Source organism: Bos taurus, chromosome 23 (genome assembly GCF_002263795.3).
Source record: "Bos taurus isolate L1 Dominette 01449 registration number 42190680 breed Hereford chromosome 23, ARS-UCD2.0, whole genome shotgun sequence".
Classification (NCBI taxonomy): domain Eukaryota; kingdom Metazoa; phylum Chordata; class Mammalia; order Artiodactyla; family Bovidae; genus Bos; species Bos taurus.
In genome coordinates, this window is record NC_037350.1 from 8,487,935 (window position 1) to 8,499,625 (window position 11,691).

General features: G+C 44.9%; 1 protein-coding gene across 1 annotated transcript; it reads right to left on the reverse strand.

The window, feature by feature from the left end:
* Positions 1-531: 531 nt before the first annotated feature.
* On the reverse strand, positions 532-7,485 carry RPS10 (ribosomal protein S10). Its single transcript, NM_001034716.2, has 6 exons — positions 7,450-7,485; positions 6,204-6,353; positions 5,828-5,999; positions 3,771-3,848; positions 1,270-1,325; positions 532-622 (listed from the first exon to the last, which is right to left on the reverse strand). The coding sequence occupies exons 2-6, from the start codon at positions 6,351-6,353 to the stop codon at positions 581-583; spliced, it is 498 nt and encodes a 165-aa protein (NP_001029888.1). The 5' UTR covers positions 7,450-7,485; the 3' UTR covers positions 532-580.
* Positions 7,486-11,691: the final 4,206 nt, after the last annotated feature.

The following is an 11,691-nucleotide window of genomic DNA, read 5'->3' on the forward strand; positions in this document are numbered from 1 at the left end:
ACCAACAAACTTCAGGAAAACAGTGCATTTCCTGTTTTGCCAGAGCCCTGGGACAGCAAGAACTCCAGTTGTCAATTATTTTTCTGACTATGCAGAGATAAAAAATCCCAGGGTGGGGTAAGGGGCCTTCAGATGGCTGGGCAGTCCCTTTGGGATATTTTCGTGTGTTTTTCTGTTTCTTATAAACCCCGAGCTTTGAAGATTAGTAATTCCAGCACCAACTGAACAGCAGCTTTCCTACCAGACAGAGCCGAGCCAACACTGTCGGTCTGGTCAAGACGCTCAACCTTCCCACAACCTCCCAGAATGGTGACCACACTGGACAGGGCTCTACAGGGAGCAAGTGCTGGAACAGGGAGGGCCCGGGTCAAAGCCAAGCACTACAGCTCGAACAGCAACGAGTGATGTCACCCTGGAAAATGACAATTCCCAAAACCAATCTGGTCCTGCCCCACTTACACTCTAACCCTTAAACCTGAACTATTCCTGTTTAGGCTAGATAATGCAAACAAAACAGGGCACACAAGATTATTTTCTTCTGTTTACAGGTTTATTCAACACAAAACAATCCCTTTCAACTTCACTGAGGTGGCTGACCACGTCCACGACCAAATCCGCCTCTCTGCAAGAGAAAGTACATCAGCATCAGTGGTGTGCCGGGCGCCGGGCCTCATCGTCACTGCAGAGGCTCCCGAATGTAAGGGCTCGGGGGATCCAGCCTGCCTCTCACAGACTCTGGGGTCACCTTTGTAAACTGGGAGTGAAGACCCCCATTCTGGGGCACATGGAAGCACCTAGCAACAGGACATGATCCTGTGTCACCATATACACTTTCCCACAAAGCAGACCTAGAGAACAAGCATGTCCCGTCAAGAGCTGCTCAGGGGCAGCAGCTGTCCTGACAGTGATACACCATGCCAGGGCTGAACACTATACTTGGATTAACTACTCTCACAATTAGCTTGAAATAGGTACGACCACCAGCTCTACTTTATAGATGGGGAACTGGGGTCTAGAGCCTGCTCAATCTCCAGTGTCCAGTTCTCAGCTTAGTTCACGAAACTAACCCAGGGGGTAACGCTGACCATTTCTGAACTATAAAATATGACTGTGCCTCATGGAGTGTTGATTTGTGAGATTTCCAGTAATTTCTTTCTTTACAGAAGACTGCAGGCTGTGCCTGAATGTAAAAACCTATTTGGAATGTGTGGTTAGGACATCCCTGAAGCAGCAGATCCAAAGGGTTGAGAGCAAAAGGGGGACACTTACAAACTGGAATTCAGTTGCTGACCCAGCCCCGGCCTCGGCCTTCTTGTCGGCACCAGCTGAAATGAGAAACACAGATTTAGATGCATCAAATGGTCTGATCTACCACAGAACAAAGGCGGACAAGTGACCCAAGCTCATCTTGCAAGAAAAGTCATGTCAACAAAGAATGAAGTACAAGCAAATTACACCCTGCAGTGGGGAGACATCTTCTGAGCCACCTTTGCTCCCGCATTCTCCTGAGCAAGACATGTTTCTAAACTCACAGCCCGAAGTATTGCCTCCTCCAGGAAGGCTGCCTTGACCACAAAGTCGGGACTATATGCCCTTTCTATATGGCACTTCCTATCACTGAGTTACTTCCACGCTTCAGACCAGCACCCAGCTCACAGAGGGAGCTCAGTGACGGGAGCACTAAGAGGTGAAGGGTTCACAGAAACAAAAAGCAACTCTACTATCACCAAGGGAAAGAGGCAAACAAGATGAAAGATCCAGGACCGCCTTGCTCTATACAGCAGCCACCAGTCCCAACTGAGACGTGTGCAAAAATACCACGAGACTTCAAGACTCCGCCCTGCTCTATATAGCAGCCACCAGTCCCAACTGAGACGTGTGCAAAATACCACGAGACTTCAAGACTCGAGAGAACGCAAAGTATCTCACTAACGCACATATTAAAGTAACAGTTTAGGGCTTCCCTGGTGGCTCAGTGGTAGAGAATCCACCTGCCAATGCAGGACACCTGGGTTCAATCCCTAATCCGGGAAGATCCCACATGCCTCGGAACAACTTAGCCCATGAGCCACAGCTACCAAGCCTGTGCTCCAGAGACCGTGTTCCACAACGAGAAGCTACTGCACCACAACTAGAGTAGCTGCAGCTGGAGAAAAGTCCACCCAGCAGTGAAGACCCAGCATGACCATATATAAGTAACTTTTTAAAAATTAAGGTAACATTTAAAAATATACTGGAATTTAAAAAAATTTAATATACACTAAACTTTCTATAAAAATGTACAATTCACATTTGAGGGGCAGGGTGATAGCAGTGGCAGGGCTAAATCAGTAATTCATATCCAAATCGACCCTACCTCTGGCCCAAGTCAGACCACACCCACTACAGGCTGCTGCCTACTCAGCAGCAACCCCCAACCAGCGAGCCACTGTGTCTTCCCATCTTCATACCTGATCATGCCCATCTCCCCCTGAAATGCTCACTTCCCCACCCTCCACTTCAGGACCAACTGTCACATCCTCTGACCCATTTCCAGTGTACCATGACATCTAAAAAGAGCAACTTTCTCTGAACCAAGAGCCTGTCTGCTGGAGGAATTCTTTCTTAGGAGTATTTAGTTCAAGTGCTCACTTCTATCATTATTTCACATCTGAAGAATCAGGTACCACAAGTAGGAGACAACAGGGAAGTGAAAGTCATTCAGTTGTGTCTGACTCTCTGTGACCCCATGGACTGTATGTAGCCTGCCAGGCTCCTCTGTCCCTGGAATTCTCCAGGCCAGAACACTGGAGTGGGTTGCCATTTCCTTCTCCGGGGGATCTTCCCCAGGTCTCCTGCCTTCCAGGCAGATTCTTTACCATCTGAGCCACCAGGCAGGAGTAGTAAAAGTATAAATTCCCTTTTATACCTTGCTTTTATATCACAAATTACTACTTCTGCAATAAGGATAGTCTCTTTAAAACAAGCTGAATCCCTCCCCATCTTATTACAGAGTAAAACCTCAAGTCCTACCATGGCCCACAACTACAAGACATCCTCATCTAACACTCCTGCCATCTTGTTTGGACAAGCCAGACGCCTTCCCCCAGGAGCCTCACTACTCCCAGATGCTTGCTTCTATCTCACTTTGACAGGACCTTTCCTGCAAATCCTACTGGAAATTTCAATACCTACTCCCCTGCTTTAATTTTTCCCTGTGGCACCCACCGTGGACATGATTATACACCTATTTTTGCTTATTCATCTCCTAACACCAAAATGCAAGTTCAAGAGAGAAGAGCATCTCATCTTTTTATGTACACTACTACCCCCTAGCTCCTAGAATCGTGTCTGGCATAAACCACAGGCACTCAATGTATCTATTGTATGAACAGACATCTGTGGTTCCCATCAATGGGAATATCTGCTATTTAAAAACAAAAGTTTGCATTATTTTGGCAATAAAAAGAAACAAACGTGATTGGGCCCTGCCCTCAAGTAACTTACCACACAGGAACACAAAACAAAGAAAAGCATGTTGCTCTCCTGAAAGTTTTCAGTTTTGTTCCAGTTAAAGGTCTTTAAAGTGTTTTGTGTCCCCAGCTCAGACAGCGTCCCTCCTAACCCCCACCCCCGAAGAAGGCAAGACGCACAATGGACTCCAGATGGAATGATCTGAGATGAACCCAAGGACCTTCACTGGTCACCTTGGCATCTTCAAGGGCCGAGCCCCAGGCGGGGGAGAATCCTGAGACTCCACCCCAACACCAGATCCACACTCGGATACTCACGGGGCACGGCGCTTCGTCTGTAGGTGTCTCTGTCGGCTTCCCCTCGAGTGAGTCTTGCAGGTCGCTCTCCCTCCAGACCTGCACAGATTAAACCACAGTATGAACACAGGGAAACACAGGAACTCTGCTCCTTTCAGGTCAGGAAAATTCAAAACTGCTCTCCACTTTCACTTTGCAAAAACTCGGTTATGATGCGTTAATGGGACAAGAACTCCTACCCCCAGAACTGTCAGCTAGATACTTGCCATCAGTGACATTCTGACTCCTCAAAGACCTACGAGAATGCACATCCTATTAAAATGTTATACATGGCAACCCACTCCAGTATGCTTGCCTGGAGAATCCCATGGACAGGAGTCTGGCAGGCTCCAGTCCATTGGGGTTGCAAGAGTTGGACACGACTTAACAACTATACCACCACCACACCTGCAAAAGGTCTGCTTTCTTCTATTTCTCAACATAGATTTTCCAAATATCTGGCAAATAAAGAAACCCAGTCATTTCTACAAACATTTGAATAGCCAAAATTTTGAACTTGACCCATCTCTGAAATAGAAAACTTCTGGTGCAAACAGGAAAGGAGTCACCATAAGCGGCAAGCCTTACCTCCAATGTAAGTATATAAATAAAAGCCACCAAGATTCCTTTAATTCTGCTCAGGCTTTGCCTTATACCTCACTAGGCTGTGAAACATACATATTAAGGCAGATTTAAAAAGCGACAACATTCTAACACTGGAAGGTCAATCTAGCATTCTCTCTACCTTGTTACTCCACAAAATTATCTATAGCATTTATATGATTAAATAAAAGAGTGATTCCAAGGTCCAATGAAGAAACTTTGCTCTACACATATGTAATCCTACCTAACCAGTAGAACACCCTCGTGAGTTTTCATAAAGAATACAAATTCCTGAGCTCCATGACATCTTTCCAGGGAACCTAGGCAGTCTGATGATCATGTTTTTAGTAATCTCTGCATTTCATTACTCAAACTCATAAACGGCTCCTCTGGTACAGGGTTTTTTTTTTTTTTTAAAGAAAATAAGGGAACCATAAACTTGACAAATGCCAATTGTGAGCCAGCAATGATCTCAAGTGAGAAGGTAACTTCCTGCAAACAGGATCCTTTCATAGTGTTACTTATACATGTGTGTGTATACATACAGATATATATGTATATATACACATACACACACTCTCTCTCTACATCTGTTCTGTCCTATTTGGCTTTTGATTATTTTCCTCCCATTGCCAAGAAACTCTTTTCATTTTTTTCACGTGTGGTAAACAGCTTTGCTCTGGACCTCTTGAGGGATAAACACCTTGGTTTACTTGAACTCTCAACACCCTACCACATGTATCTGGCCTGTGTTTAATACCACTTCTTAGGATGGCCTGAAGACCTGTGTTCAATTCCATTCAAGGTTCTAGAACTTGACTTAGATCTTGCATGCCAGAGTACCCCAAAAGCTGATTCCACTCTTTCACCCATTCTGGATCCTGTGGAATTCATGCAACTAAACCTCGAGAGCAAACAAGTGGGGTCTGCTGCAAACAGGGACTTCTAAGATGACAAATACATCTACAAGTCTGTGGTCCAAGGCCATTTTTGCTGGTTAGAAGCAGCCATCTACAAAACCAGAGGGAGCACACAGCTCACCTGAAAACTGAAGGTGTACATGCTCAAGATGAAATTGAATTCTATCCAGGCAAGAGATGTGCTTATGTGTACAAAGCAAAGAATGACACTAATTCCTGGAGGAAAAGCTAACAAGACCAGAGTTATCTGGGAAAAAGACAACCCATGCTCACGGAAAACAGTGGCATGATTTGTGCCAAATTTCAAAGCAGTCTTCCTGCTACGGTCATCTTTAAGAATTTAAACTTAAACAAGTATGACTTTGTTCTCCTGTATTTAAAAAAAAAAAAAAGTTGATTCCAATGGTGATGTATTAATAAGACCACCTCCTGGACCACACAAAACCCCAGCATTTCACCTCTCCCCCCGAAAGATCTTCAGAGGATGCCCTTGCAGACATCACGTGAGCACTATACCTTTGGGCCTTGGCCGGCCAGTCTCAGGACGGCTGCGGCGCAGGGTGGCGGGCACGATCTCAGGGGGCAGGTGGAGGTAATCACGGAGATACTGGATGCCCTCGTTGGTGAGGTACCAGTAGAAATGTCTCCAGGCAAACTGTTCCTTCACGTAGCCTCGTGACTTGAGAGACTGTAAGACAGAACACCACTGTTAAGACAGAACTAGAGGCTTGAAGCTAGGAAGGCAGTGCAAACAGGAAGCTAAACTGCACAGCAGACGAGCTTCCACGGTGTATCTACCTTACAGCCCTTTAAGGTAGCAGGCGGCACTGGGAGTCCTGACCTCGCCTTGAACACCAGTGGAAAAGCCCCCCTCCACCCACACCCCAGCTACCTGCATGGCTTTCATGACGTGAAGATTGGGCACATTCTTGTCTGCTAGCTCCGGGTGCTTGGGCATGTGGACATCCTTCTTGGCCACCATCACCCCCTCCTTAAAAAGGAGTTCATAAATGGCAATCCGGTTCTTCTTAGGCATCAACATCTGCAAGAAGGAAGAAATCAGCAAGAATACTTCTGAGCACTGTGGCCAGAGCCATAACCCAGTTCATCACCCCGTAAGACTGAACCCACACACAAGAGTCACTATCCAACGGGTAGAAGTCTCAAACATACCGAAGAACATGCAGGAAACAGGAATTTAAACCCCTACAAACTTAAGCCCAACCGTCACTAGTTCCCTCCTCCACCCTGAAAAACAGGATTCATGGAGAAGTTGTCTGCACTTTAAGATAAAACGAGGGTGGGGCTAGGGGGACATTCCCACCTGATTTTCACTCTCACAACGCAAGTATAAACGGGGCAGGGGTCAGACCCTTATAGTGAAAGTCACTCAGTCCTGTCCGACTCTTTGAGAGCCTATGGAATTCTCCAGGCCAAATACTGGAGTGGTCTCCCGCATTGCAGGCAGAATCTTTGCCAGCTGAGCCACCAGGGAAGCCCAAAAATACTGGAATGGGTAACCTATCCCTTCTCCAGCGGATCTTCCCGACCCAGGAATCGAACTGGGGTCTCCTGCATTGCAGGCGGATTCTTTACAAACTGGGCTGTCAGGGAAGCCCCTCAGACCCTACACCCTCGGAGTGTTTGGGGCGCATCAGCAACTATACCTAATGCTGAACGCGCGCGGCGGTGCCTTCTGGCGAGCGAGAAGGGGCCAGAAGCCTGTCGATCTGTGACGGGTCTCTGACCCCAAAGCAAAAGGCTGAGGCCCTCACAGCCCACTCCTCTACTCCTAAACCAGAGCTCCATGGCCGAGCAGGGAGGCAGTTCGGAGGGTTCTACCCCGAAAAAAAGAAAAAAGCGTGAGGAAGGGACACAGTCTCCCCAGTCTCGCCCGGACGGTCCCCGCCACTCTAGGGTTTCATCTTCCCCTCCTCCATCCGGACACCAATCTTCGCCTGCCAGGGCCCCACTACTGCCCCCCAAGAAATGCGCTTCTGGGCCCTGCCTGCTCGGAAATGGACGTGCGGGGAGCGGGAGAGGGCCCCCGCCACCCTTAACCCGGCGAGGCACGACGGCGGCGGCGGAGACAGAGCCAGGATGGGGGCCGATGACACCGCGACGCCGGAGAGACTCACCGCGACGGTTGCTGTGTCCGGGGCCGGCGCTGGAAAAGAAGGGGCATGCGCGGAGCGAGGCCTCTTCCGGGCTGCCGGGCCCCGCCCCTTGTCAGGACCCGCGAGCTGCCTGGGGCGGCCTCGGCGGTGCCTGAGAGACTGGCGGCCCGGGAGCCGGCGTGCCTCATCAAGAAATGATCACTTTCTTGCCTGGTCGGGTCCTTTAGAAACACGCTACGTCTTTATTTTCTCCGTTTCCCACCGGTTAATTTAACTTATTATTATGTAAGGAATATATGTTCTTTGAGCAGGGAAAAGGAAATACCCTGCCTACAAAATAACAGTGACGGCAATACCAATAATGAAAGAATAAAATTCCATCAACCAGTGAGTCGCTATTAACGTTTTGGTATGAAGTGAAAGAAAAGTGTTAGTTGCCCAGCTCAGTCGAGTCCGGCTATTTGCGACCCCGTGGACTGTAGCCTGCCAGGCTCCTCTCTCTGTCCATGGGATTCTCCAGGCAAGAACACTGGAGCGGGTCGTCATTCCCTTCTCCAGGGCATTTTCCGGACCCAGGGATCAAACGTGGGTCATAGGAAATGTATTTTTTGACAAAACTGGGATGATTTGTACGTATGTTGTGATACGTATGTTGTACGTATTTGGAAACCTGTTTTGTTTTTTTTTTCTTTTACAGCTATATCATGAATCTCTCTTCAAGGTAATTAATACCTACAATTTTAATGACTATGTGATGGATGATTTAATCAACACTCTGTGATTGGATATATATATATATATATATATATTAATCCTTTAATGTTATAACTAATGATGCCACACACTTATCTACACACTTGTCAGTCTCTTTAGGACAAAGCCTTGGCAGTGTAATTGTTGAGTTACAGTGTTAGCTCACATTTTTAGGTTTTTGACACATGCCACATTGACTTCTGGAAGGCATTATCAGTTACATTCTGGTCAGCAGTTATTAACATTTTCTTACTGACTTGACATTATTCTCTATGTATTAAAGCAATTAACCCTTTCTCACGTATTTTTCAAGAATTTCTCCCAGTTTTTTTAGTTTGTCTCAGTTTTCATGGTATTTTAAAGAAGTTTCACACTTTTCTATTCAAATTGTTACGGTTTCAGGCTCTGGTGCAATGCCTAAAAAGTCACTCCATATTTCAACATCATATAAATATTCACCTATAGTTTCTTCAAGTGTTTCTGTCCTTTCACAGTTTAAAAATAAATTTGCAAGATGAAAAGAATTCTGGAGATCGATTGAACAACAATGTGAATTATTTAACACTACTGAATTGTATACTTAAAATGGTTAACATGGTAAATTTTATATTATGTATCTTGGTGGTGTTGGTTTAGTTGCTAAGTTGTGTCCAATGCTTTCAACCCCATGGACTGTATGTAGCCCACCAGGCTCCTCTGCCCATGGGATTTCCCAGGCAAGAATACTGGAGTGGGTTGTCATTTCCTTTTCCAATGTTATGTATGTTTTATCACAATTTAAAAAAAATAAGATTCAAACATGTATACAGATTTCTTTTTTAATATCTTGAACATTTGGACAAAGAACAACATAATCTAAGGACTGGTCAAGCAGATTTGGAAAAGAATACCATAGAATTCCTAGCAATAAAAACTAAAATGATTGAGATTTGAAAGTTAATTTTAAAAAATAAACAACAGATTTGATACACTTGAATAGAAAAATCATGAAATAGAAGACAGAAGTAAAACAAGAACAAAAACAAAAAGCATTCACCATGTAGTCCAGAGATTAAAAGAGACAGGACGAGTGAAGGCAGGCAGGGATAAATTAGGAGGCTGGAGTTAACATATACACACTACTATATATAAAACAGGTAAACAGCAAGGACCTACTGGATATGGCACAGGAGACTCTACTCGGTATTATGTAATAACCTATAAAGGAAAAGAATCTGAAAAAGAATATATAACTGAATCACTCCTGTGCCCTTGAAACTGACACGATATTGTAAATCAACTATATTTCAATAAAATTTGGGGAGTCATGGAGCAGGGCATGAGGACTCTTAGTTCCTTGACCAGGGATCAAACCAGTGTCCCCTGCAGTAGAATCTTGACCACCTGAACCACCAAGGAATTCCCAATACAATTTTTTTAATAAAAAATGTGGTAAAAAATAAAGGTGATGGAATAGCTGGAATAAAGGATTTGAGGTGGGAAGGATCAAGAGGGAAAGTCTAATATATGTCTATGTGAAATCACATAAGGAAATGACAGAAAACATGGGAAAGAGACCCTATCTTAATCCTCCAGAATTCTTGGAAGACAGCACACTTCAGATGTACTGCTCTCTTTAAATTCCAACTTGGATAAGTAAAAACAGATCCATGCCTAAACATGTCATAATGAAGATGCAGAACGTCAGAGATAAGGAGAAGATCTTGTAACTAGCCAGCAGGAAGAGACAGGGGTGATGGCTCACTTCCCAGCAGCAGCACTGGAATTAATGTATTTTACTGAAATACAGCCTCACAGGTCTCTTCCCTTACCAGAGCTAGAGTGATCCTGCTACTATATCAGACCAGGTCACTCCTCGGCTTAAAATCCTCCAATGACTCGCAGTTCATTTAATAGTCTTTGCTTTTGTTCAGTTGCTAAGTGAAGTGAGTGAAGAAGAAGTGAAGTCACTCAGTTGTGTCCTAGTCTTTGCAATCCCATGGACTGTAGCTTAACAGGATCCTCTGTCCATGGGATTTTCCAGGCAAGAATACTGGAGTGGAGTGACATTTCCTTCTCCAGGGGATCTTCCCGACCCAGGAATCAAACCTGGGTCTCCTGCATTGTAGGCAGCCGCTTTACCATCTGAGGCACCAGGGAAGTCCAAGTCATGTCCAGCTCTTTGTGACCTCATGGACTGCAGCATGCCAGGCTTCCCTGTCCTTCACTATCTCCCAGAGTTTGCTCAAACTCATGTCTATTGAGTCAGTGATGCCATCCACCCTCGGTCACCCCTTCTCCTCCTGTCCTCAATCCTTCTCAGAATCAGTCTTTTCCAACGAGTCAGCACTTCACATCAGGTGGCCAAAGTATTGGAGCTTCAGCTTCAGCATCAGTCCTTCCAGTGAATATTCAGGACTGATTTCATTTAGGATTGACTGGTTTGATCTCCTTGCTGTCCAAGGGATTCTCTAGAGTCTTCTCCATCACCACAGTTAGAAAGCATCAATTCTTCCACTCTCAGCCTTCTTTATGATCCAGCTCTCACATCCATACACGACTACTGGAAAAACCATAGCTTTGACTAGATGGACCTTTGTCAGCAAAGTGATGTCTTTGCTTTTTAATACACTGTCTAGGTTGGTGATTGCTTTTTTTCCAAGGAGTGAGTGTCTTTTAATTTCATGGCTGCAGTCAATATCTGCAGTGATTTTGGAGCCCAGGAAAATAAAGTCTGGCATTGTTTCCATTTTCCCCCATCTATTTGTCATGAAGTGAAGGGACTGGATGCCATGGTCTTCATTTTTTGAATGTTGAGTTTTAAGCCAACTTTTTCACTTTCCTCTTTCACCTTCATCAAGAGGCTCTTTAGTTCCTCTTCACTTTCTGCTATTAGGGTGGTGACATCTGCATATCTGAGGTAATTGATATTTCTCCTGGCAATCTTGATTCCAGCTTGTGAGTCCTCCAGCCTGGCATTTCCTATGATGTACTCTGTATATAAGTTAAATAAGCAGGGTGACAATATACAGCCTTGATGTACTCTTTTCCCAATTTTGAACCAGTCTGTTATTCCAAGTCTGGTTGTAACTGTTGCTTCTTGACCTTCATAGAGATTTCTCAGGAGACAGGTAAGGTGGTCTGGTATTTCCATCTATTGAAGAATTTTCCAAAGTTTGTTGTGACCAACACAATCAAAAGCTTTAGCATAGTCAATGAAGCAGAAGTAGATTTTTTCTGGAATTCTCTTGCTTTTTCTATAATCCAATGGATGTTGGCAAGTTCAACTTCGATTCCTCAGCCTTTTCTAAATCCAGCTTTTACATCTAGAAGTTCTCGTTACATCTAGAAGTTCACATATTGTTGATGGCTAGCTTGAAGAATTTTGAGCATTACCTTGCTAGTAGGTGAAATGAGCACAGTTGTATGGTAGTTTGAACAATTTTTGGCATTGCCCTTTCCAAGATGGCAGACAAGTCAACTTCAACTAAACCTTGATCTGCCAAGGCTATGAAAAATGTTCTTAAACAG

What these genes read in the sequence shown, in the direction of transcription:
- RPS10 (NM_001034716.2), bottom strand. Translation starts at nt 6,353, where the DNA reads ATGTTGATGCCTAAGAAGAACCGGATTGCCATTTATGAACTCCTTTTT. An exon ending in TGGCCGGCCAAGGCCCAAAG is followed by an intron (nt 3,849 to 5,827) that starts GTATAGTGCTCA and finishes TAATCTGTGCAG; the next exon opens with GTCTGGAGGGAGAGCGACCT. An exon ending in CAGACGAAGCGCCGTGCCCC is followed by an intron (nt 1,326 to 3,770) that starts GTGAGTATCCGA and finishes TTCTCATTTCAG; the next exon opens with CTGGTGCCGACAAGAAGGCC.